Source organism: Stegodyphus dumicola, chromosome 4 (genome assembly GCF_044657685.1).
Source record: "Stegodyphus dumicola isolate Sdum_Otavi_A_Nest chromosome 4, ASM4465768v1".
Classification (NCBI taxonomy): Eukaryota; Metazoa; Arthropoda; class Arachnida; order Araneae; family Eresidae; genus Stegodyphus; species Stegodyphus dumicola.
In genome coordinates this window covers 135,409,699-135,437,470 of record NC_140771.1, presented here as the reverse complement: position 1 = coordinate 135,437,470, position 27,772 = coordinate 135,409,699, and the positions used below count along the sequence as shown (strand labels likewise).

Here is a 27,772-nt window from a genome sequence, read left to right as displayed (position 1 = left end):
TTCGTCGTAATGCACTGTTAAAGCATAAGAATATTTAAATTAAATTCGTTATTGAAATTTTGTTGACCCACTATGATAAGGCATTCAGCAAGAAAATTGTGTTACGAAAAAAAGACTTGTATTAACAAGAAAACAACGAATTTTTCCGTATAAGCAGAAATTTATCTTTCTATAGTCTTTGGGAGAAATTGTAATTTCTGGCACACATCTACTTAATTTGAGTTATAAGACAGAAATCTGATCGCGCTTTAATAGAAAAGAGAGAGGCTTATTTGCATATAATCCCAAAAGCATCTTACTATCATGATCTTTATCCCCCAATTCAAGAAAGCGTCCTCAAAGCTGATGGAAGTGTATCTCCAGAGAGATTATAAAGAGAAACAGTTTGACTTTTCAATGTACATCCATTCTTCGGTAGTCATTTAAGCGGCGAAGAGGCCTGCTCTTACTTTCCATCCAGACCCACGTTCCAACCTGTCGAATAAGTAGGCCACCGAGAAGGGGGTTCTACCTTGGACATATAAAACTGGAACTTCTTTCTCCATGTCATTCTGTTGATTAAGTTGAGCTAGTCTTGTGAGCGTTTAGAAGAGCGATAGGAATTGTTTTCTCTTTTGTTTTCGAGAAATCTTCAACAGTGATTATGACAAGGTAGGCTTTTTTTTAGCTGTCAGGTGAAACGGAATTCGTTTTTATTTTTTTATTTATTTTTTATTTTTTATAATTAGATACGGGAAGGATTCACCTCCGCGCTTTCATTTAAAAAATATATTTTTAAAGGTTACATTAGGAAATTTTGTTGGAATTTTGTTGAAATATATTTTTAATGTTACATCAGGAAATTTAGAAATATTCATGTTTACTTTTACTTAGCACCTTATATTCATAAATAATTCAGAAATATTTGGATTGAAATAACAAATATTTATTACAATATTCGTGTTTATTACAATATTTGTGTTTTTATTACGCTTCGTAAAGTAAGGCAGATTCAGAAAGCGATTTAAATTTAAGATTTGTAAATTGATGGCAATAATGTGGATCTGTTAAAATTTTATGCAGATAAACGGAATGTTCTGAACCTTATTTTTCAATAGTTATCAAAATTAAACTGAAAAATTGAGTTAAAATTAGCTGATAAAAATCTGATTTTGCGGAGTTTTAGAATGCACTGTTATATGTATAATTCACTGCAATAGACTGACACATTTTGAGGCTTTATTAAAATAATTAAATTCGTTTACTTTCTGATCAAACATTTTGTTTCGACAGTTGACTGAAACAGTTATAATAATTAAAACAATAAAAAATATTTATTGCAAGCTCTTTATAGATAGCACTGGGAAACGTTTTATGGAAAGTCTGCATCATTATCTCTGAAACAAGCAATTTCGCTTTCTAGTGCAGTATGGTTTATTTGTGAAACAGAGTAATTGATGTTTACCTTAATGAGTAATAGACTGTGAGTTACCAATAATATTGTTCCTTAATGATATGATTGATGAACTGTATTAATGTTTTCTTCTTTACTTGAAATACTCTGATAGTTTTAGCACATATAATGACAATTCACTAAGCCATTTGGAACGTAACAGTATAGTACACATGAAGTATCATTTAGAGCATATCTTAATCCCAATAAAATAGCAAGAGAAAGCAAGGATTATTTACTTAGAGTTGTTAGTATATTCATTCATTTCATAAGATGGAACATTTTAAAGAATTATTGTCTTATCCTACTTTCTCATGTTCGCAAAGGAATTTTTTTTTTTTTTTAAATTTGTCATTGCACGCTCATTTATTTGTTATAGAAATCGCTGTTTCACTGCGAAAACGAACCTTGAGTTCATATTATAATGTGCCCTCAGATAGGTTACCATCAGTTATAAGATCTTTAAGATTTCCTTGATGTTCTTTTCAGTTCAGGAAAATATATATAACGTATAGTGTATTAAACTTTCTCCTTTGCAACGTTCTGTATCGTTTTTATTTACTTATATAGTTGATTAAGATTTCCTTGATGTTCTTTTCAGTTCAGGAAAATATATATAACGTATAGTGTATTAAACTTTTCTCCTTTGCAACGTTCTGTGTCGTTTTTATTTACTTGTATAGTTGAAACTTTCATGAGCAATTTCGACGTTTTTAAAAATATAATCATTACAGTATTGTGAAATAGGAAATTTAATTTGCAACTAAAAAATACTACTAGAAACAATAACGTAATTGTAGAATTTAATCTAATGAACTTTAGATAAAATATACTTCCATATTGTGTACTTTGTGATTTTGACACTACTTCCTTACAGGCAGGCAAGAAATATTATTTATTGAATTTACGTATAATTTCGAAGTCGAAACATTATTTGAGTTATTAGACCCTAAAGCTGTTTAGATATTATTGAAATAACTTTTTGAGAGAAATGAATGAAGTAAATAAATTCAAATAAAAATAGAGCCATTTAGTTCTCTTTTCTTTCCTATTTATATATCATATAAAACTAAAACTTGAATTTATATTCAAGTTTTAATTTTACTGTTCATGTCTAATACGTTCGCATTACAAGTAGTGTTATGATAACATTCTCGAGAAAAATAAATTCTTTCTCATATAAAAAGTAATACTGCCCTATTAATGATAAATTATATTAACTACTTAAATTAATGATGTTAATTAGACAGAATAATTTTAATTATGAGCGATAAAAAAGTCAGTTGCAAAGCCTTGGAATCTTAAATATACACCTAACATTAAAATATATAACAAATATGAAAAACAGTCTGCGCCAAAATAGATTATAAGTTACTAAAAATTAGTCATTTAAATTTACTGGAACATTTACAGTGCCGATTTTGGACCAAACTTTGCAGGTTTTTAATTGCTTCGCAAACTAAGTTGGAGGCAATTTTTTTAAAACTTTCTCTGAATTATAACGGCTTAGAAACTCTTACAAAGTTTTCAAGTATTTGTAAGCGTCAGTGATGATGCTTCCTTGCGTCGTAAAAGATCACATAAAAAAGATTTTCTAGCTTTGACATATAACCTCATAAATTCAAACTACAAAAGAAGTGGAGAAAGTGAAAAGATATTGCGTGAGCAATCTATTGAAAATAGGCGGAACATAATTCTGAGAGGTCGACGAACTTAACGATTTGGAACCGCACCCCCAGTTTTTTCACAATTTTGCATCTTTCAAGAAGGATCTTCAGATTGAAAACTTATAAAGTAATTCCATGTAAGAAACAATAACTAGCTTTAAAATAATAACTGTAACTAGCTTTTCAAAATAATTTATGGCTCAAAAATTAAATAATTTGTTGAATTATTGGAGGAATAATTACGTGCTAGTATGTTCATATTCCTTTGCATAATTTCGAAAAAAAATATGATTATTTACTCGAAAATCAAGAACAATTCCATTTTTAGTGCAAATAAATTTCTATGAGATAATTTATTCATTTAGACGCCATAGAGAAAACAGAATTTTAAAACCTATAAAAATATTCCCATTTAAGTAATTTTTCGTATCTATATCACTGAAACTACTATTATTTCATAATAATGTATACTTATGTGTACTTTCATCATATGAGTGAACAGTTTTATTTACGTAAGATATGAATGGCAATGTAATTGCATCAAAAAGAAAAGTTTTCTTTTAACATTATTTATCAGCTGATGAGAAACTTGCCTTTGAAAGCAACAAAAACCATTTCTTGATGTAAATTATTAATTCTTAATAAATGGAATTAAAAACATTCTGTCTCCCCTTCGCATTTTGTGTTGTGAAAATTAAATTATTTTCTCAGAACCCATTGTTCTCAATTCTGGAAAGTACGCGCATTCAGGAGTTATTCTATTCACATTTATAGATCCTGAAACGCCGAAAAAATTTACTTTAAGCAATTGAATGAAGTTTTTTTTCAATTTCAATGAATGTAGGTTATTTATTTATACTTTTCTTAATCTTATTTTCTTCTCACTGATATTCTTTCTTATTCCTCTATGAGCACACTTAGGCTAAGAAATTCTTGAATTACTTGGTGGCTTTAAGTTTCGATTTTATTCAGTGATTATATGAACTGCAAGTATCAATTCTTCAAGAATCTGTTATTTTGAATTAAAATTTTCTTTCTAAATTACACAAAAACTGAGACCAAATGTGAGCGTAATACTCAGCTAACTGCTTTCTAGTTTCAAATGAATCAACTTTTCGAAATCAAAATTTACAGTAATATATTGATAAAATGCTGAAATGAATTAACGTGATTGATTTTTAGCAGCTCGATATATAGTTAACAGAGTTGCCATTTATATTAATCACACTCTGGGTTACTCACATAATTTGCTTAATAGTAGAATATTTGGATAAATCTTAGTATTGGCAATACGTAGATCAGCAATGGATATATGTGTTGCACTTTATTGATGGTTTCGATGAAATTACAATTATGCTTCTCTAAACTCCAATTTTTTTCTTTCGTTTTCTGATCCAATTTAAAGTATGGATCATGTCTAAGGTTTTATCACAGTACCTGAATACTGGTATCACTATATTACTCAAACGATTAATTTTAAGATTAATTTAAATTGTATACATTTTATGCTGTGTTTTATGTTAAGTGATGCTGTGAAAAAACACGTTAAAACACATGATACGAAACAGCAAAAACATTTCAATGGTACTTTTTTATCTTACAAAGTGTGGCCTAAACACAATATACTCAATGCAAAGTTTTGCGTCATCTTGAATATCAACTATTGGTCAGATATCAACTATTGGTGTCTCCGTCTGTCAAATCAATTTGGCCCAAACCTGCAATGCAGCAGATTATTTACATTTTTAAAAACTGACAACTAATAACGAATGCCAGGTTGTTTCTTGTAATCCATATGAATATTTTCATATGAAGACAAGACCAAGCAAAATTAGAATTTTTCTTGAGTATTAAATTTGAGTGCATAAATGTAAATCCACACGATCAAAAATTTATAAATCGAAACTAAGCCGAAGTACAGGCAAATAGCTGAGTGGTCGGAAATGCTCACTTGTTGGATTAATGGTGGAATCAAATCTCTTTATTTTTATGCTCAGAAAAAAAAGGAAAGAAAAATCCGAAAAAGTATATGGGCCATGTGGTATACGAGTGAATATTCATAACATTCAGATTACTTCAGGAACGCAAATTATTCAGGTTGCTTTCCATCTTTTGAATATGTTGACAACGGTGTCTTTTAGGAAGAAATGTCTTTCAATGCTACCCACATCTAGTTTTGTTCTTCAGTACATGTATATTAGTAAAGATCATTGTCCCAACTTTACTGATATTATTCTTATTTCAATTAAAATCCTTTATAAGTAATTTAGTAGTCGAGAATTTATATTTAAAAGAGGAAAATGCCTGCCTTCTTTCTTTTATTGATATTTTGTCAGGTGAACTTTCTTCATCTTTGCTTTCTCAGCTATTGCTAAATGGATCTCGATCATGATCATGGCCCCTAGCTGTGACGTCACCCATTTAGAGATTTTTCCACTCTCCTCATGTTATAAGAGAAATGACCGAGTTGGGATGCTTCCTTTTTCCAAAGGGGAAATGCGACCTACTAATGTTTTTTCATGATCAAGTAGATTATTATCGCCCTCCTTTCCGTCGTTTATAACTGTCTCTAGGTCAGTAGGACCGGCGATAATGATTTTCTTCTCGAGCTTGATTTGGAAGATTAACAAACGCACTTCTTTTCGCAACATCTCATTTCCTTTGCTCAGTATGAGTTATCTCAAGGAATAATATAAAAACCCACCTTTCTTTCCATGAAAAAAAAATGAAGAACTAAGCTGTTTGCTGTATGAAAAATGTGCAGATCAAGTGGAGCAACAAATAGGCCTTAATGATATTGGGAACTGCTTTTATAATAACATTAGCGTATTTTATAGTCATATTGTTTCTTATAATATACAAATATAAGCCCTAAAGTGGGTTAAAAAATGTCGCATTAAAAGGAAGGTTTTTCTAATTAAGGCTTCATCAACGTTGTTAGTCATATCTTTTCTTATAAATCAGTCGCTTAACTGCAATCAGTTAGTCTTTCTCTGATCTAAATTGCATTGATTTAAAAATTAAGACAATTTTTCAGCATTGAATGCTTTCAAGGAAATTTGTTTTTCTTATCCATAGTCGTTATCCGTAGTCGTTTGTGTTAGACTGTACGTTATCCGGTGACCCTTGATGACTAACGGGTGTTTCCCAGCTTCAACCTGTAATTTGTAGTTAGCTTTGACGTTCCATTAGGAAAAGGCCTTGTCTGAAAACAATCAACGAAGAAACACTGTCTTTATTTCCATAGCTCTACAGTAAGACGACTTGTTTATTTTCAAGATAAAATCACTATTCCTTTTGAGTCAAATGTCATAGGAAACTTGGCATACTATACCAGAATAAATTTTTGTACAACTGATGTTGATAAGAAATTTGTTTCTCATTTTATTTTGTGATTGTCATTTTTTATGGTATCTTTTATGATTTTATTTTATGGTAACGTTTACAATATGACTGCTTCAGTTTCTTTTATGATAATTTCAATAGCTAGCCAAGAATATGGAATGATAATTTTTATTTCGAACATTCGTTAAATTACAAACCGTAGATTTTACTTGCGAGTATATTGGCATGAATTAGTGAAACACACGCTATTCAAGTGCTTTCGCAATGAAAATTATTTGTTTAGAAAGCTATGTGATAATTTCTTTTAAAACAGGAAACATTTAAAGCTTATGGCCATGATATTAACGTTAGAAATATTCTTAGTCTTTACAAAATGACAGTACCATGAACATATAATCCCTTTATTTTGGCAAATGTTACCTCTGCGCTAAACATAACGTATAAATTTATCATCCACACAGCTACGCATTTAACTACTGAGGATATTACCATTCGCCCAAACGCAAGGTGTTTAATTTATCTATCAAATTTAACCCTCTGCTTACCGAACTGAGAAAATTAAAAGCAATAATTATATATTTCTTAATCATTTATAACTAAAATATGTTTCTAACACCATATATTGCATACCAGTTATACAATCATTTGGTGTCATTTTTTGTAAAAACAAAATACTCATTGTTATTCATACTATTATACTTTTATTTTTGTGCATAATATTTTTTATATTTAGTAACAGGTAAAACTAAAACCTCAATAGTCATATTTAAGAAAAAAGAAGAATGACTTTTGAAAAACTGCCAATCAATTAGAATTCGAATTAACGTTTTTAGAAATTTTGGTGGCTTTGATGATTGAAATTACGCCATTGAATTTCTGTTCATTTGAACGCTTGATGTATTACGGAATTCGTATGATATTTTGTACTTATATGCGCTAATTGAATTTAAAACTGAACCGGATAATTATTACTGGTTTGTAATTTCAAATGTATGAAATTAAGGAGCCCCTCGAAATCCACACTGTAACTGCAGTCTGTAAACTAGCTACATTATGTAGCTATTATATTTTCAATGTATCAATCTACTTTACATTTCCTAAATGGCTAAAAACGTCCGATTTCTTTCTGAGTTAATCAAAAACTGAAGTTGAGCTGTGTTAACTTTCTTGTACTTGAATCAACACAAAATAAAAGTCACACTTTCAAAAGCCTTAAAGTTTAAATTAATGCACTCTGTACATTTGCCATTTGCGGATTTAGTTGATAACGTAACAGTGGCTTTTATTGTATGTTTGCATCCAGCTTTCTGAAAGTGGAATTATATTTATTACTTTTATCAATTAAAGTAAACTTAGAATTTAATATATATTAAAATTTAAAGGAACTTAATTATTCCCTTTGACGATTTACCGAGACTTTCCTTTTTGAGCGATTTGTTTAATTTGGCGTAATGGTAATAACACGTTTACTCTTTTTCTCCCAGACGGAGTGGGCAAGAACTTAGTGACCTAGTTTAAAAAAAAAACGAATTACAATCAGAAACTGACATGCTTCTGAAAATACGAAGGTATAAAGGAACGGGAGGCTTTTCCAAACAGTCTATCTTGAAATGGCTATTAAATTCGCAACAGCATATCTAAATTAAATGTCAGGTTAGAATCTGTATCTTTCTCAACAGTTACAACATATTCATTCGTTTAATTCTTTTTTTTTTTTCTGAAGTTTTGTTTACAGTGACTCACATGATTAACGACTTTCACTTGCATAGAAGCACAACGCACAGACCAAAAAGACCCCAAAAGTACTATTAAGGGCAGAGGAACAAACGTGCATGGCAAAAGTACCTCTTTTTAAAGTCTATTAGATTATTATTATTACTATTGCTTAAGCAATAGCATTGTTTTAGTAGGGAACTATTTTTTTTGCTTTCGCTCTTTCGTAATTAAAATAAGAAAGAAAGACATTATGAGAAAAGCATTGTATAAAGAAAGACTTTCGTTCTAAATATCGAAATGGTGGAGAGATTTTTATAACCATTTGATCTACTTACTCTTTCTTAACTACTGACAGATTGAGTTACTTCGTTTTTGTTGATCAGATTTCTACGCTTGAATATTTAGTGGATGCACTACATTATTGTTGAGTTTATGACGAGAAGAATTATTAGAATGATTTTTCTTCCTTACATTTGGTTCAATTATAATATGTGTTTGTACTAGTTTTAAATATTCTTAATCATGTTTTCACCATTTTCACTGCTGTTGTTTTCATTGTTAACGGAGGTAGTTTTCACGATAATGGATCTTGGCTGGAAACCGTAATAAGGCACATCAATTTGTAATTGCCATGTTTTTGCGTAATATGGGCATATAAATTACATCAGTCCAAAATTCTCGAGAGGTTAGTAGTATGGCAAGAAAGGTTGACTTTCATACTCTTCCATTGGGATGTAGTGGATTAAACTCGGATAATCGATGGACAGAAGTCTGACTGATATCCTTGGGATCTAAAGTTAATGACAATGTGTACTCATTTCGCCATTGACGGTTCTTCAAGGTTATTGTTATGCTTTTTTTGATTCTACCACTGTTCCGGATATCCAGTCAGAGATTAAAAAGCCATTGTCTAAAGTCTTCTAAGAACGTATTAACAGGTTAATTACTCATATTAGTACATATGAGTAGTTAACCTGTTAATTATGTATATATATATATATATATATATACATATATAATACAAGATATAAGTTAAGACTACACGCCAAATTTTATTTATAATGTAACTAAGTCATTCTCCGTAATAAATTTGTTTAATTTAAGCTGTTCTGCGTTTTGGAACCGAAGTTATCCATTGAATTGTATTCCATAGTTAGTCGATTCTAGATAACATTTATCTGTCCAAATAGAACGGAAGTCATTTATTATACAATTAATATCTTCTACTTCCTGTCTTATTCAAGAAAACATCTCGCTGTTAATCTCTCTTTTAAACTAGCGGCAGATTTGTTTGAATCAATTCAGTAATCTATTGAAACAAATCTGTCGATATATTGCATCTTCTTTACAACCAACTAAGCCAAAATATAAAAAAACTTAAAATTAGTCATTGTCGGAATGCTGTATTTAATGGTAATATTTAAAAAGAGAGCCAATTCTTTGACGGTTTTAGTTACGTACTGATCGCAGATTACTTGCAGTATACTTCTTCGCCTTCTAATAGTGGCGTTTTAATAAATGCAATGTTATAGCTAAATTTTTTTCTTCTAAGCTAATCCACAGAATTTCTGTTCCTCAAAGTTCTTTCCAGATTACTAGATAGCTGTCACAACGTTTCATTTCGACCGATTAGCAGTTAGTAATCGTCGTCATTGTTCTTTTGGCCTAGAAATAAAATGGACAATGTATTATGAAATCAATACCGTAACAAATATCGCTCATAACAGCAGGATCTCTTCAGAGGGTTTGTTTCTCTATTATTGCGCATATATCAAGGATTCTGAGACAAATGCCGTTGACCTAAACTGCTCGCTTAACGCTCCTCTCTCAAAGAATGCCTGGAATGATGTTTTAAGGTCATACTGTACTCAACAGCGATTAAGTTAGACGTATTTAAAGCAGGAGATTTATTTGCATATTAATCATTGAAAAAATTGTCAGTCTTCATATTAATAGGATGTATTGTTACATTGCCATTATTCTTAACATGTGCCTATAAAATCTTAGTAAAATATTCCGTATGCTTGTCTATGCAGTGGCATAACAAGTTCAAGAATGCGTTTATTTGCATATTAACAATTTAATGGGAGCTCAATTCATAAGAATCATTCACAAGAACTGAAGGTGTCTCATTTTTTTTAAAGTAAAGAAATATTGTATAGTAAGCATTATTACATTTGTAAAACATAAAAAATTCCCCATTACTTTGATAAATGTTTGAAAATGAAGAGCGAAAATAAACTGAATGAGTATCATCGATAGTTGTCCCCGACGTCCCCTATATTCCTATATTATTTCCAGTGATGACCTTCCAAAGTAATGAAAAGTAATTAAGAAATTAATTCTTTTTATGTGTCAACCCAAATTATTTCTCTATATGTAACCTTCTTTATGCAAAAACTTCTCGAAACTTCTCTTTATGTGAGAAATTAATTCTCTTCATTTGTCACTACGAAATCAAAAGCCAATTTAAAATACAATATTTTTAACATAGCTACATTTAATGCATATTATAGACGATTTTAAGCATATCAATTTAGAGATACAGCAGAAAGGAGCACGTACGAGCGCTTTTATAACTAGCCAGCTGGTCGTTTCAATTCATTATAAGTAAGATAGTAAATTTATAGCAGCGTGAATTTCCGCAATTAGATTTGACAGTTTTTAAAAAATTTTCGAAGATTTCGGGGATATCAGATTTTTTTTTTCTCGAATTTTGAACAGATCTTTCCAGTTATTTTTTATTTCATCTGGTTCTTTTTAGATTATTTTTTCCTTAAATTATTTCTATACCTCTTTTCTTATGTATATATATATATATAAATATATATAAATCATGCATCTATAAATTCTACTCCAAACTTCAAGTTAGAAGACTGAACTTTGATTATCCTGAATTTTGCTGTACTTCTGGAATGCATTTCTTTTAAATGAATCGGCAAAACACGGTAGGATTATCTGATTAAAAGGGACAGATGGCTTCGTTGAGGGCTTTATTAAAGGAAATTGCCTCACATTCACGTACATATGAATTTAATATAAAAGTTATACGATAGTATATACGTACATATAAATTTAGTATAAAAGTTATACAATGCAGCCAGTTCATTGGCCAGTATTTGAACCCATCTTGAACTACCAATAGTCTTATCTACAAGAAAAAGTCATTTCCCGAAATCACATTAAGTCGCTGTCTGCATTTTTTCAATACCGACATGCAATTTGAAATAAAAACATTACCTAGTAAATGGTAGTAGAGATTTAAAATAACATTGTTGCATATGTGAGAGTTTGATACGTTTATAAATGTGAATTTCAATTAAAAAAGGTACAAATAATTTTTGTTTAGTTAGTAGCTACCTGTCTTCAAGTATCAGTATCTTGTTTAGTTAGTGCATCTTTCTGATACTCAATTCACTCCCAAATATACGACTAAATCCTCGACTTCGAAATGTTTCGTGGAACTGTGAGAGTAAATTTCAGCTCTTAAAGTTTCGGGAATTTTCATCACACATCCACCGACAGCCCCACAAATTTTCTTTCTTTTTTCCCCGCCCTCTCATTAAAGTCTTTCTGATGGAGTTCATGGATGCACCGTACAACACAGGCAACACTTGATCTTTCATAACAGGTTGTAACAATTAAATAAAAACAGTATTCTCTTTATAATCCAGAGGAACAGCAATCTGGATAGAACAAAAAAAAAAAAAAAAAAAAAACGCTTTGGCCATAAATATTTTCATTTCAAAAGACAATAAAGACCATTACTGAAGATCGTTTTCAACTGGAAAGCTCACAAAAAATCCTTAACTTAACAGTAGACATTGAATTCAACAAAACAAAACAAAAAAGCATAAATTCAACGAAGAAGTCTTGAAAAGAAGTCTACGAGTTAAGTCAGAAAATTTTCTGTTTTGCACTAAATCCTCCCAACTTATTTTCTAGATTTTGTATCAATTGCTTATTTCGTTTTCTACAGTAATCCATTTTGAGAACATTTCAGCAATTCAGAAAAACATAAAAAGAGGATTAAAGAGCATTCAAACAACTGGTTTTTATGGAGATATTCTAAAACTCTACGAATAGGCCCAGTAAGACTGTTTTACTATAAGAAAAACTTAGGAGATTGCATAGAAGCTTCAAATTCTAGAGTATGTTTACATAACCAAAGAAAATACAGATGGTTCAACCTTTTCGATTTTTAAAGAATAAACTAAATATAGCTAAATTTAATACTAAATAAAGCTTAATTTAATACTAAATAAGTATTACTTGAATATTTTAAATAAATGTATCCCGGAATTCCTGTGGCAATTACTTTTTTACGACAATCTCTGCTGAAAGTAAACAGTACTTGTGAAAATATATTAAAATATATTAATCAAGATGAATGTAACATAAAAAGTAATAATCATGTTCTCTAAGATCACCTTCAAAAAGTAGCAAGGTCATCTATATAATTACAGATAGTAATCGTAGACAAATTTCATTATTATGTACTCATACATTAGATGCACCTAAATTTTCTTTGCTTGGGGATGTTAGATACTTTTATATCGGCCTTGATACTGAGGGATGTACTAAAGAAGGTGACATTAAAAGTTGATACACGCTGAGCGCTAAATAGCAATAAATTATTTTCTTCGAACCTAAACTTTTAAGGAAATCAGTTCTAATACCTCACAGTGTTTAACGAAGCAAATGGAGTATGTTTTTATAGCAATATAAAAAAAATTATTTCACAATAAATTTTACTTTAAATATTTTAAACTGATTATCGACAGTTTTTATCTAATAAATCCTCTCACCTCTGGAGTACAGGCTCATCGCATACTCCAGAAAAAGAAAATTTCTAATTTCTGTTTCACGTATAGCTTTTCCACTTACGAAACACAAATGAAACAGAGGAAATGAAAGTCGCAAGTGTCTTCGCTAACGGCAAACAAAGAAGTACACAAATAAATTTCAACTGCTGATTTTGACACTCGATATCTACTAAAAAAATCAATTATGTAAATTATGTCTGTGTTAATGCTGCAGGGAAGCATTTTAGATTAAAAATAGGATTGAATAGGTCTCTGCAAGAAAGCGTGATATGCTTTACGGAAAAAGATTTTGAATTTTGAACGTTTGTGTTTCTCTGAATTACTTATCTGAGGAAACTTCAGAATTTCTCTGCTGTAAGTAAGAGTGTACAAAGGAGGCAAACAAGGAATGTTGCTTTTTATGTGCATGAACCTGACTATCTTTACAAAGATATTATCTACAGTGGAAAATTAAAAACCAATCTGATTTTGATTTTCCTGTTAGAAAGCAATAAAAGTGAAAGAACTCTTTTTGATTTTGTATTTGATAATTTTTGGTTGATATACCCTACACAATGAGATCAAGGAAAATCATCAAACTGAATTATAACCGTGAAGGAAGGTAATTATTTCCTTGTTGGAAGGAACAAGAAAATATAAACAATTAACTGACTCCTCTCGGGTACATATCATGTTACCTATATTAAGACTCTCAGATATTTGTGTAGGACATTACTCTTAATTTTCGGCGATTCACAGCCTTTGTTTGAGACAACACGTTGCCTATTTGCGTGCAAAATTTCTAATCTTGTCAGTTGGTTTTTTACATGACTGAATAACGAATTCCCAAACAATGTTTGCGATTTACGTTTTAATAAAAATACAGCTATCTTTTTATTATTAATAATTATTTTAATATTTTAAATTATATTATAAGGTATTTTCTCCATCCTTTATGCATGCCTTCGTGGTGCAACGGTAGCACACTCGGCGCGTATGCAAGAGATCCAGGTTCGAGTCCCGGCGAGGGCATTGCTCATTTTTCATGTCTCCTACTTCAGAATAAGCTAATGTCTCTACAGTGGTGACTAAACTAAAAGGTGATAGATTAAAGGATGGATAAAGGTTAAGAATCATCATAATTTGCTTCTTAACCACCAACATTTAGCGAATGGGCACCCTAATCCCAGTCGCTCTTTAAAAGGGGGCCAAACATGCCTTCGTGGTGTAACGGTTAGCACACTCGGCGCGTATTCGAGAGGTCCAGATTTGAGTCACCGCGAAGGCTTTGCACATTTTTCAGCTTTCTGACATCGACAGTCCTAATGACTCTACAATATATATAATTAATAATTATTATAAATTATTTCTTATTATTTATTATTAATAAAAATACTTACCCTCATGTAAATGCGGATTAAGCATTGAAACAGGGGAAAAAAATCAAATGATTCTGCATGAGGTACGTATTATATGACATCAGAATTATTCATTAATTATGAACATTATTAATGAAATGATTCCTACAAAGAACTGTCGGTTTAGATAGCGTTGACTTCATTGTATAAAAATTAAAACTGAAGAAATCTATCGCTCATTAACCAAACCAGGCACGACCAACTGGTCGGTAACAATGCAATTTTTGGTCAATCTTAGGTGTCAGTAATATATTTCTATAAAGGATATTATTATATTAAATTATCTGTTACTTTACGCATTGTGTTAATGGCAACAATGTTTTCTTGCGTGTTTGTATGCTCATTTTTGTGTTATCGCATATTAATTACTTGCTATAAATTCTGATGTCCTGCCGTAAACAACCGAAGCTCTCTGCTTCATAAATTTTTCAGGTGATTAGTATAAGATCAGCACGATAGCGGGGAAAGTGCTGGCGATCGGAAGTCAGGTCGCATACTGCTCTGAAATGTTCTTACCTTCTCCAAAAGTTAGTGCAGAAAGGTCAAATAGGGCCAAAAGCAACGAAAACAGCTCTAGCGATGTCGAAGATCGTAGAAGAATATAAGAGCTGGCACTCCAGGGGGATAAAATCAATTCTGAAGAGCTTGGCTGGTATGGAAGGACAGGCAAAGATGTGTACTGGGAGAAAGTTGTATAACAGAACAGTAAGGGCAGCAATTTCCATTTCGCTGACCATCAAGGGATATTTTCATTCTTTTAAAATGTTTTGTTATCCCTCTGGCTATGGTAGATGAAATACTTTGAAATAATTCGGTAGCAGTTTAGCTCGGGAATAGATTTTTCTTAACTTGTTAGGAGAGGAGTCTTCGGCTGGCTAGTGCATCTGCAGTGGCAAGGGTTAAACTGTTGGAAAGTTGAGTATCATTTCGAACTTCTTTAACAAGGTAGTCGGCTTACTCATTGCCAGAAATATCGACATGCGCTGGAATTCACTGTAAGCTGAAGTCTTTTGGGACACCTATTATTGTGTTTACGAGCACAAGAATATCTTGGGTAAGTTGAGAGTTGTCCCTCTGGATCGCCGCGAGCGCATATTTGAAATCAGAGAAAATTATGATGCCGCTAGAATTCTGAACTTCAATGGAGTGAAAAATATTCAAAGCTCACTTAATAGCTTCCAGTTCTCAGGCATAATTTGAGGCAATTTCTCCAACAGAAACTTTATGGGATTTATGTCTACCGTTTGCGTATATGAAATGTATTCCAGCGCCTCCTTTATTGAGATCGAAGTCAGAGGAACCATCTGTGTAGGCAGTAGCTAGGAAATAAGTTTGTAAGTTCATTTATGGTGTCGGTACCTTTCTCATTAAGTAATGCAATTGATTCTTTTTTGGTGCAAGGTTGTAAGAAATTTAAGTTTATAACTGAGTGTGGAGAGGGACGGATGGAAAGAAGTGGTTTCTTTAAATATACCAATAGCTTCAAGCTGTAAGACATTTTTCTGATCTCTTGGTCCACTTGTAAGGGTGACGAACCTTTTCAGTCTATTGTTCCCACTGCATGCTCTGAATGTTTTATTAGAGAAATGATAGTCTGCAAAGCTTCGAATTTCGTTTATGAATTTGATGGCGTCTAAATAATTTTGATAGTGGCTTCAGTTTCCCAAGGAGGTTAGGCTACACTCAGTTTCTGCTTTAATGTTTGTGGCCGAAACATCTCTAATGATGAATTTGGAAGCCCTGTATTGAATGCTGTCGATCCTTTCCTTTACAGAAGATGAAGCCGGTGTCCATATGGATGTAGCATATTCTAGAGTGGGCCTAACAAGCGAAATACATGTCTTTGGTCTTGATTCCGAAGATTCACCGCATAATCTTTTTAGAATATTTTGCCTTTTTAAGGCTTTGTTAGAGATTTGTTTAAAGTGTTGTAAAAAAAATCTCAATTCTGTATTTAGTGTTAGGCCTAGGGATATGAAATCTGTTTGATCTCAGAACCATACAAACTTATAATAGGATGAAAAGATTTTCCGTTTTTCCTATTAGTAGAAAAAGTACGTTAATTAGTTTTATCAGTATTTATATTAAGTTCTTTTGACCAAGTTCCAATGCCCTGCATCCCTTTGCTATGGAAGAACCGTTTGCGAAAAAGGAATATTTGAGTGAGTACGCCAGACTGCAATGTCATTGGGAAAGCAAGCCACTTTCGCACTGATTTGAGGGTCAATGGTATTCAAATACAGAAGGAAGAGAAGATGACTTAGCAGAGAGCTCTGAGGGACTCTTACCCAAGTACGGTAAACCATACCCTAAACTGAACTTAAAAATAAAAGAACAAACAGTAATTAGGAAAGACAGACTCATTAGTACTAGAGGAGGAATTGCCTTTTTGGTAGAAACTCTAGATGCAAAGTATACGAAAGTTCTCCCAGTATTGAACTCGCATGCTAACAGCAGCACTACTCTGAAATGGGGATCTGAAATTAAAAATATGTAACCTCAATATCTAGTATATTAAAACTTTGCAGAAGTGACTCCTAATTCACACGGTTATCTTGTGTTTTACAGTGAAACAATTTCTTTTGACACATAACGTAAATTGTCTTTACAAGAACCACTGCTTTGAGAATATTTTTTGCATGCATCTTTTCGATTTTTAGTATCACTTCTAAGTTGTTTCATTCTTAATTTTTGAAATTTTGATTGACTTCGTTGCCATAATTCACAAAATAAATTATAGATCGACAGAACGCATACACAACTATCAGTGTTTCAAGACGCGGCTGACTTTACGCAACGAAAAAAAAAAATGAAAGGCTGTAGCTCGTAAACTCGAACGGGATAGTGGAGTATAATGATATACTTTGTGTACGTGGGTGAAAAGAAACAAACAGAAAAAAAAAAAAAGTAAATAAAAATAAGCCTATTGCTGTGGACTCTCCCAGAAGTTTATCTGTGAATTTTAGTTTCAAATGACTTTCCTTCTATCCTGATTAACAAGTTATTTACAAACTAAAAAAATGGAGATAAATTTTCTAAAACTAAAAAAATGGAATAAAAAAAATGGAGAGTCATTTATATCTCCTCTAAAGAGAATTAAGTAGTTTAAAGTGGAGTATGTTATGAAATATCATCTGCGAAAAATGTGTTCTTTTCAAAATTTTATTATTATTATTTTTCTTAACATTTGTAGTTTCATCTACTCCCTTCCTTGAAAAATTTAAGCATTTTATATTTTTTTTTATTTGCAGGTATCATGGATTCCAGTCGCTGTGATAAGAATATGATTTAGCGCAAGAAAAATGGGTTTACAGAGGATATTCGCTTCATTTGTAGTTTTCCTGTTAGGTATGTCAATTAGTGTTCAGAAAAAGGTTTATAAATTACATAAAATTAGCTTATAAATATTGTAAATAGCATCAAAAGTTTCGAAGACGACCAATTGAACCATAACATAATTGGTTGATATACTTTGTCAATTATGCTACGAACCGTAGCATCATTTGATAAATACCATAATATAATGGGTTAAAGTTGGCATTAATTGGACCAATTATGCCAACTTTGGTTCTTTTAGAGCTTAACACTTAAAGAACATCACTGTTGTTGATGTTCAGTAATGTTATTTACTTATGTTCATAGGAAGATTGGTCTTTTGCAAGGACAGTCGTCTTAGGGAGGGATCACCATGAAGTTTCTTACACAGTATTTTTATTAAAGGAAGACACTTGATAATGATGTGCTTCAAAATTTGTCCTTGCAATTTGATCTAAAAATTTTTAATCCAAAAATTTGATCTAATAAGATAATCTAGTAAATTTAATCTTTGATCTAGTAATTTGATCTAAAAATTTAATTTTTTTTATATTGGTATGTTTTATTGTAATTTGAGGATAATAGTCTAAATATAATTTGGGGATAATAGTCTAATATAATTAAAAGAATAGCCTGAATGCAATTATTAAGCGCGAAAGGTATATAAGAGGTTCCATTTGCTAGATCTAGAAAAGACTTATGTTCAGATATCTAGTATAATTTTAGGCTGTACCATTAACTAAGGGAAAAAAAGAAAGATAAATATTGTATCATTTGCTTTTTATATTTCATTGTTTATCATTTTTTCATAATGTAGAAAGTTTTGTATTTTAAAAGCTGTTCATATTTCTCGATGAGTGAGTGCATCTTTTAGGACTACCAATTTAATTTTCGGTTTTCTTCAGAAAAAAAGTGATTATTGATTCTTTACTTCGTTATGAATAACTTTGCTTATTTATCTATTTATTTTTATTTATTTATTTTTATTTTTATTTATTTATTTATTTTTTGCTTATTACGTGCTCCGCCCTTAGGGACCACACGGAAAGGGAGGGATACCTCGTGGAGGTCTTTTTAAGGGAAACTGTCTCGTATCCACGTTACACATAGGGAAAACCACGAAAGCGCCCATGCAGCCAACCCGTTCGCCGGGACTCGAACTCCGGACCGAACTACCAGTGTTCAGCGGCTTTTAACGCTCGGCCGCTGGTGGGCAACTTTGCTTATTGTGCCCTTATATATCTTAATTTCAATATTTTTACATCTTTTTTACTGAAATTAATAAGAATGTTTTTCTTCGGAAATGGGAAAAACCCAGCCTCCTATTCAAAATTTATTTACATGAGTTCTTCTGAACTCCTAAAAAATTTGATTGCCTCAAGTAATAATTTATCCCTTAAAGTAAACACTGTTTCCAGTTATTATTTATGCTTCGTTAATTTAAATACTAGCTCAATCAAAAACGTTTAGAAATTTCTTAAATTTAGTGTAAATTAAAGGCTCATTGAGGGCATATGCTATTTATACATTCATTACCAACAGCGTAAGTTAAATACAAGTTTTATCAAATATCATAATATGCATTTTACCATGCTTTTTAGTAATGTTTTTAAACAATTTATCATATAATAGCTCTCTTCCTTATTTATAATAGGTGTTTCAAGAATAAATGTCATCGATGCTTCCAACATAAATGGATCCGTTGCTGTAAGTAAATTCAAATGACTGCCTTTCTATACTTACTAATTTAATTAATAAAATATATTTAATTAAATATATATATATATATATATATATATATATATATATAATTATACATATATATATAGAGAGAGAGAGACAAAGAGAGCTTTAAACCACTAGGTGGATGAAAGACACTTTTAATTTGAAAGGTTAGTTCTCGATCTTGTGTCACTCGGACCGATAACATCTATGACAGCTTTCAATTTGCTAGGTAGCGATGAATGTTAAACTAAAACTTTAAGTCTGGTAGAATGGCAACACGTAAAACTGGTAATTTACCAAGCTGTGTGGTCGATAAATGGTAGCGTAACGTCATGTACTGTAACTTAAGATACGCAAAAAATTTAAAAACTAATCAGTTGGCGATTCTGAGAAAATAGTCAGTATTTTATCACACGTAGTATTCATGATCCATAACAAAATTAAACTAACTTTCCTATTGAATTTTTAATTCATAAGCAAGGAGACCGCCACTTGAATTAGACGGAAGCCCAGTACGAATCTTTTTTCTTAGTAAGTAAAGAAGAGGGGAAAATAACACAAATAGCAATGCTTTCTCTAAATATTTCAGCATTCCTATGCCATTCGGGTGTAAGAAATACTACTTTCAGAATCCTTTTAAGAACTCTTACCGCTCACTGCTCTTTCTGGAAAGCTTCATTGTATAAAGGAACGCATATGCGCTACCTTCACCACCACCATCTAAATCCTCCAGCGCGTGAATTAATTTAAGAAAGAAACTGGGGAAATATTCTGGATGGAATAAACAATCGCTTTTGCTTCTGCTAACAATACTGTTGCTCCACTTGCGCAACGAAAACTGCTGTCTCGTTCCATTGTTTCGCAGGCACGCTAAGATCTCAGCGTATACAAGTCATGCTGTTGTTAGTAAGAAGCGTTCAACTTCACGCACCGTCGAACAATATTAAAGATTTCGTTTTCGGAATTCTTCAGTCGCGAACGGACACGCTCGTAGTCGTTAGTTGTCTGCGTTGCACGGTCGACGTTTTTGTAACAACTCGTAGAGTACACATGTCAGTTTCATTTTTAGAATATATCACGTTCGCCACGCGCGAAGACGTATCTCAGAATAACGAAACAACCACCGATATTTGTTTATTTACTACTTTGCATAAAACTGCATTTATTTGAAATTTAATATGCTACCAAAACAGATTCAACTTGTAGAGAGCAACTCGAAACATAAACTGGATTGAAATTTCTTCCCTTACTTTTAACGAGAAATATTTTTATGATCTTGACGTTTCCAACGCTTCAGTCGTTGCTGTGACATTCTCTTTATACGGTAAATCGACAAAGTTATTTATTGAGTTGCGAAATATATAATGTAATAGCTGAATTTAATTTTGGCCTTTTTCATGCGGATGACCGTAGAGTCAAAATTTCTTTTATAGTGATGATGAAACGTTTACAGATGACTAAGCCTGTTTATCTGTTTTTACTTCCACGCGCAAAGTAAAGGAGGTACTGTAATTGCGAAAACTTTCGGGTTTCGGATTTCAAAGGAAATATCCATTTTGACCTTTCCCGAATACATTTGGACTATTTTTTGCATGATTTCTGAACGTGCAGAATAAAGGACTCTTTAAAGTTGGTTTTGTTTATTTGGTTATGGCAAAGCCCTCGAGGGCTATCTGCCTAAGGTGACGGATGATTTTGTGGAGAACTTTCTAAGGTAAACTGGCTCGTATATACATTATACATGGGGGAAAACACGCCCATACAGAAAGCACGTTTGCGTGCTTCGAACCTCGCACCGAACTACCAGTGTTCAGCGATTTTACAGCTCGGCCGTTGGTGGACAACTCTTTAAGGAATACAGAATAAAGGACCCTTTATTTCAAAACGCATTGTAAAAATGAGCTAAAAATGGCTTTTTTTTCCTGACATCTGTATGTACGTATGTATCTCGCATCCGTCAAAAATGATTAATCGTAGAAAGTTGAAATTTTGCATATGGAACTACTGTAACAACTAGTTGTGCATCTCTCTTTTAATCAGCTTAAAATTGTTACCCAACTTTTATTTTCACAATCATTGGTTGAACAAATGACGAAACCTAACTTTTAATGCGGTCTCTCGATTCCTGCACTTATATTCAGGAAAGTGTTATACTAGTTAAGAAAAAATAAAAATACAAGAAGTTTGACTTCCGTGCAATAAAAATTGACCGGAATACTTAATTTCAAAATTTGCAATTTTTGATGTGATTTTCAACTTGCCTTGAGGAATCTGTTAATTAAGTTAGAATAACTCGAGAAACTAAATTTAAATGAAGTGCAGCAAAAAATGTGTATAATTTAATAAGCTTACAAGAAAGTCATGGGATGTCTACATCCGATTTTTTCAAAACGTGAAAGAGTGCTTGATAAGTGAATCGTTGTTTTTGAATGAGTGTTACTTCAATTTTTAACTGGTTGTATTGAAATTAAAACATTACATCCTCAATAACTTGAGATTTTTGTTTGACATATTTTTTCTCTGTGTAGAGGAAATGTGACATCCAAATGACATGTGAAAGCGAAAACTCCTAGAGAGAGATTCGATATGAGGTTCGGGGCAACTGTGCTATACGTTCAAGAATGAACATAGAATCCATGCGACAAAATGGATGCCAAAATGAGTAAAATTGCTAGCGGAATGTCACTGATTCCGATTTAGTTCCCTTCCATTTCTGCACACACATATATCACAGATCCCAAAACCTAGTACTTGATTGTTATGTTGACTGTCTCTTGTAGTTCAAATTAAACTAAAAGCCATATTTTAAGCATGGAGATTTAATAAGAATAAGATAATTTAGTTCTAATAAAATCATTTGAAAAAGGAAAATAACACATGCATCCGAAAACGATTTAAAAGGCACCCTGTATTCCAAATAACTAGAGACATTTAATTTATTTAATTGAAAACAGGAAGTTAACAATTGATAGTAATTTAAGTGAGTGGAAAATTGAGAAAATGCAGGTTGAAAGAATTCCACAGAAGAAAGACCACATGGAGGAAGCTTCTTAAAATACAAAGTATGTAACTAAAATAATTAACGTAGCTTCATAAAAATACCCTTAAGTTCTACAAACAGAAAGCAGCTTCATTAAAAAAGCTAACAAAATAATTTTATTGCATTTCTTAAATTCTTGAATAACAAGGCCTACCATAACGTTGTCAATTATTGTACTTATCATCAGTTTTAGGGAGAATCACTAGCAAGATGTTATAGTGTTCGAAAATTAATGCAGGAAGTTAAAAAGTATATCCTTACATATCACTTTAAAACTCTTAACACATCAAGATGATTCAGACTGCTGAAATACTCTCTGAAATTTTGATATCTTAGCAGATCCAATGTATTTTCCTTCTGTCGCCCTGTCCAGTATATTCTCCTTCTATCCAAGACTGACTTCGGAATTTGAATTAGTATTATATAAAGTCTCCTGAAAGGATACACAGGGATCGGACCAGTACGGGGGATACACAGGGATCGGACCAATTACGTGCGTATTGATTCGCAATGGATTGAATGTACACAGAACCGATGACAGTTTGATGAAATTTATTTTTCCAAAAGCACTTTACAATTTTGAAATTTTGCACACAAAAATTTTCGCACAGTTCTTCTACATATGACAAAGCACAATCAAGAGTTACCATTTCAAACTACTAAGAATGTTGAACACAAGACAATGCAAAGCGCATCTAAAAGCGAAGCTCGCACGGTGATTTCTTTAGTATACTGAACTCTCAATACTCTGAGCTACACTGCTCTCTCCTAACTTATGTGGTTTCGCCCCGTTCGCCTAGAACTTAGTTCCTTCGACATCTCGAAACTGTTGGAAGGCATACATAGTTACAGTTAAGTAGGGCCGGATACAGTTACACAGGAATCGGACCAAAACGTGGCCAAATAGCTGACAAGCTTGGCGACTTTTGGCTATGTCTCGCAAATCTGGTGACAAAAATTAGTCGCCAAATGACCATAGTTGGTTTGGCGAGATAGCCATTTACCTCAATGCTAAATGGACTTACCCCTCCACACTCATTTTTCCAACGATGTTTCGCGATATGAGTCTTTCCGTATTACACTATACAAAACACATTGCAATTTGCATAAAATTTAATTAAAATTATTTACACGTATATAAAATTCGTAACAGTTTCTTACAGTCTCGGTCACACAATCTCAATTCATTACCTCGTAAATATTCGAAAAGTCAATATGGTTTTCGGTGCCGACAAATTCCATTTTGTATTCTCATTCCGCGGTTCGATTCCCGGCGAAGGCGTTGCAAATTTTTCATCTTTCCTGCTTCTAAATTACCTAATGACTCTACAGTATCCCCCGAAATAAAAGGGTTGTGGATGATGATTCTCCACACCCAGGATTTGGCGATTGGGTCCCTAAAAACGCCAGGCGCCTTTAAAAGGAGGTATATAAGGTATTTCTCCCGCCTTCTTGGCATGCCTTTGTGGTGTGGTGGTCTGCACGCTGGGCTCGTATTCCAGAGGTCCGTGGTTTCCCGGCGAAGGTGTTGCTCATTTTTCATCTTTTCTACTTCCAAAATTCCTAATTTCTTTACAACGCACGTGTGTAGCCAATGTATCTCTCATCGGCCCCTATATGGCAATGTAATAATTCTTTTAAATCCTCAATAAACTCCCGGTAGATAGGGGAGGGCGCGGGTCATATGCCTGTTTACCTCTGTTAAACACCAGGCGTCCCCGTCCTCCGTCACCTATCTTCAAGTTTTGCATATACTAGAGCTTTTCTTAGGATTTTCGTATCATCATTTTGTGTTCCGATTTATGACCAATCAGTGTCTGCTTTTTCGCTGACACAAAGAGAAGAATGAATGATCAGATTTATTGATATACATATTGCGATTTTTAATACATGTTCTTCGATGTTAACGCTCCACCTCTATTATATTAATACATCTGTATTAATTTATTAACATATTTGTTGACAAGCATTCTCAGCAATTTAACAGCAATTTTTGTTACTGATATTTAATTTAATTCCATAGAAATACTATGTTATGCTTATGAATAATTTCAAGTACCTTGTTATAATGAGTATCCATTTCATATGTTCTGATAAGCGTTTCCCACCCTCTAAATAATAATTTGCATTTAAGCGGATTTTAATTGCGTATTTATGGAGAGAGCACTAGAAACGCGACATCATCCATTAGTGTCCATGCAACAGGAGACATTTCTGTTGTATTATTCTTTAATATAGGCAGAAATCATAATCCACACCAGAGCAGAAAATACCACTGCAGCGGCTCAAATATTTTAACGTTGGTATGACGAGCTATTAAAATCATTCATTGTTTTTATACCTTGCAGAGAGTTCTGATGAATGCACAGTAACTACCCTTAATATTAAATTGAGACATTCTTGTTATGTCTTGTTAAGAAAAATTCGGCTTTAACAACCTTAGTAAGCAAAATGGTTTTAGAAAGTTATCAGATATTTGAATTGTCTATTCATATTTTTTTATTTGCACCAATAGCGGAGCCCTCTGAGAAGATGAAATTCAGATCTTTAACCCTAAGAAGCTCTAATGATCTGACAAAAACTGTTTCAGAAATCTTATTCGAAACATAAATTAAGATAAATTTCCATTTAGGTAGGAAAATCTTAATCCTTGTTTCAAACATATTTTCTATTATTTGCTGGCTTTTGGCCATTTATGATCTACGTTTGGTTATATCGTTATATTATTAAACATTCAACGAATTATCTTCTCGTTAGTGCCCTATATTGTAGTAATATTTACATACGTTTCATTCAAATCCGCTTAAAAATTGTTATGCCATTGTTTAGTTTCTTGTCCATCGCTTATTTTTCAACAGCAGTGCAATTTTCATTAAAATTATAAAATGAAAAAGAAAACTTGACAGGCATTGCGCAAAATCATATACTAGAGGAACAGTGATTAATGGAATAACAAATAGCTTTATAACCATCATTATGCAGTTTACGTAATCGACTTCGAAGGAAAACGAAATTTTCTTCATGCTCACACACCCATATTTCGAGTAGCGCCTGTCACTACATTGAACGAAAGTTACCCACTACCGATAAGATGATAGAAATGAGGTTTATAAGAGTGATTATATGACGGTAACAATGGTCATGATTCCTTGAGAAAAGAAAAAAGCGAATTGTTTCCTAGAAACTGAAATGGAAACTCACTTCTTCTCTTTTTGTCTGGGCGTATTATTCTAGTTTAAAAACTGGTCAAACCAGTCGACATAATCATATATATATAAGGAATTTATTGAAAGTAAGAGTGCCGCTGAAACCCGGATGACGAACATTTGTGTTTTCCGAAATCAACTAATTTAAATGACTGGTAATTTTTCCTTTAACTGAAATTCGCCACAGAATACTACAGAAAATTACACTATCCATATTTCTTCAGATCTGTCAGAACATACATAGAAGATAATTCCTTTCCTTATTGTTCAATAATCTTTTCTCATAAAGTACTGGGATAATCTTTTTCATGCATATACAAAAAGTACATAAATAAGAATCTTTTACGAAATATCATTTCTTAATTAAAAGATGGCGTTTATATGGCAGAAATCAATTAAAGCATGGATAAGTAGTTATTATCAGCTTCTTTAAACTGAATGTAGAAAAAAATCAGACACCTTTTTAAAGACAGAGTGCAGTCTACCGCCTTTAGTAGGAAAAATAATGTATCTCTTCAGTTCCCTTTGTTATTTCCCCCAAATTGTTTCAATTTATTTTGGCTATTAAGCAAAACACATAATTTTTTTTCGCATATCAAAATTAAGAAAAGGAATTATCCTTCTAAACAAAGCGCATCTGTAACTATGTTATGTATTGAAAATAAATCCAAAATTAATTTGAAGGTTAAATATTCGTTATTAAGTAACAATATTTTGTACAGTAAGTTTATTTATTTAGAACCTTCGGTGTTACATAGACGTACCTTGCTGATATTCTTGTAACTCAAATGTCTAATTATTCGATTTTTTTTCCTGCTTCTTTATCGAAATTAGATGAAATGCTTTTGCAAAATCCTATAATAGAACACGTATGTATACACTATATTTAAATACACAGAGGGTGTGCAAAAGAGGCTTTCTTTCTTTAACTATTGATCCTAGACTTTGATCCAATTAAACAAAAATTTCGAAGTTCGAGATGACATTTTATGGAAGTATTTTCAGTACTGGGTAAACCGAAATGATTCTTAATTTTTCATATAATTTCTTATATAATTTTCATATAATTTCTATGGTGCAAGGTTCAATTAATATTAAAATATTCCTGATGCTTTAATAATCTGTATGACAATGATAATGCTTCGTTCTTCAACGAGTTCTTTTCAAGAACGAATTTACTTTTTACCACTTTGCCAATCTTATCATTCAGAAAATTTAAAACTTTTTAAATTAAGTTCAATAAGAAACTGAAGAAAAGTTGCTTGTTTTGGCAGTTAACTGATCTATATTGGGTAAAATATCACTTACTATTAAATTTCTAAATAAAATAATGAATTCACGAATTTGATACATAAGAGTGCAGGAATTTGGTGCCAGAATAACATATTAAAGCATTATGAATCTCTTGCTAATAGGAATTTTTGCATATAAGAAGCTAGATTTTTATAACTATATAACCTCTTGCCCGTAATATTGAAAAAATGGTTTTCCATAAAATTCCTTACCTTATTTTGAAAACTTTCGGATTTAGAATTACATATTATTTACAATCAATACTTAGGGAAGTTAAGTATTATCCACCCAGTTTTGAATACAATATGTGAATATATATATATGTAAAAGTAAGTACACTAAGTATAATATAATTTCATGAGATTTAATTTAGCAAATCTTTCAGAGCAAAAAGATAAAAATGATCGATAAACATTCAATAGAATGATATAAAATGATAAAAAATTAAAACGAAAATTAAAATAAATTAAAAAAAAATACGTTATAGATGTAAATGCCATATATTAGATTATATACATATAGGATGTACATCAAATTACGTACATACGAGTCTGAAAAACAGCACTGGCATTCTGAAAAATAAAGCGCCAATAAAGTAACAATAACACTTAATAAATCGAAAAGTACAATGAAGCAACGGAAAATCACTCTGAACGTATGTTGTCTTCGGAGAAACGATAAAATATTCGTATACCATTTGCTACATTTCTGAAATTTCCTCTCATTCAGCTATTTTTATAAATAATTTAATTTAACTCAGATTGAACGACCATGTTGTTGTTTTCAGTAATTTGTTATTGTATTCTCAAC

General features: G+C 31.9%; 2 protein-coding genes across 2 annotated transcripts in view; one reads left to right on the top strand and one right to left on the bottom strand.

Annotated features, from left to right (window-relative positions):
• LOC118196927 (glucose-6-phosphate exchanger SLC37A4-like) overlaps positions 1 to 27,772 on the bottom strand; it is a 145,732-nt gene that overhangs the window by 37,126 nt on the left and 80,834 nt on the right. The window lies entirely within an intron of this gene.
• LOC118196930 (uncharacterized) overlaps positions 499 to 27,772 on the top strand; it is a 56,124-nt gene continuing 28,850 nt past the window's right edge. The window contains exons 1-3 of the mRNA XM_035368402.2: positions 499 to 651; positions 17,635 to 17,731; positions 19,353 to 19,405. Of these exons, the coding sequence (XP_035224293.2) occupies positions 17,686 to 17,731; positions 19,353 to 19,405 (99 nt within the window). The 5' untranslated portion in view covers positions 499 to 651; positions 17,635 to 17,685. The remainder of the gene's footprint in view (positions 652 to 17,634; positions 17,732 to 19,352; positions 19,406 to 27,772) is intronic.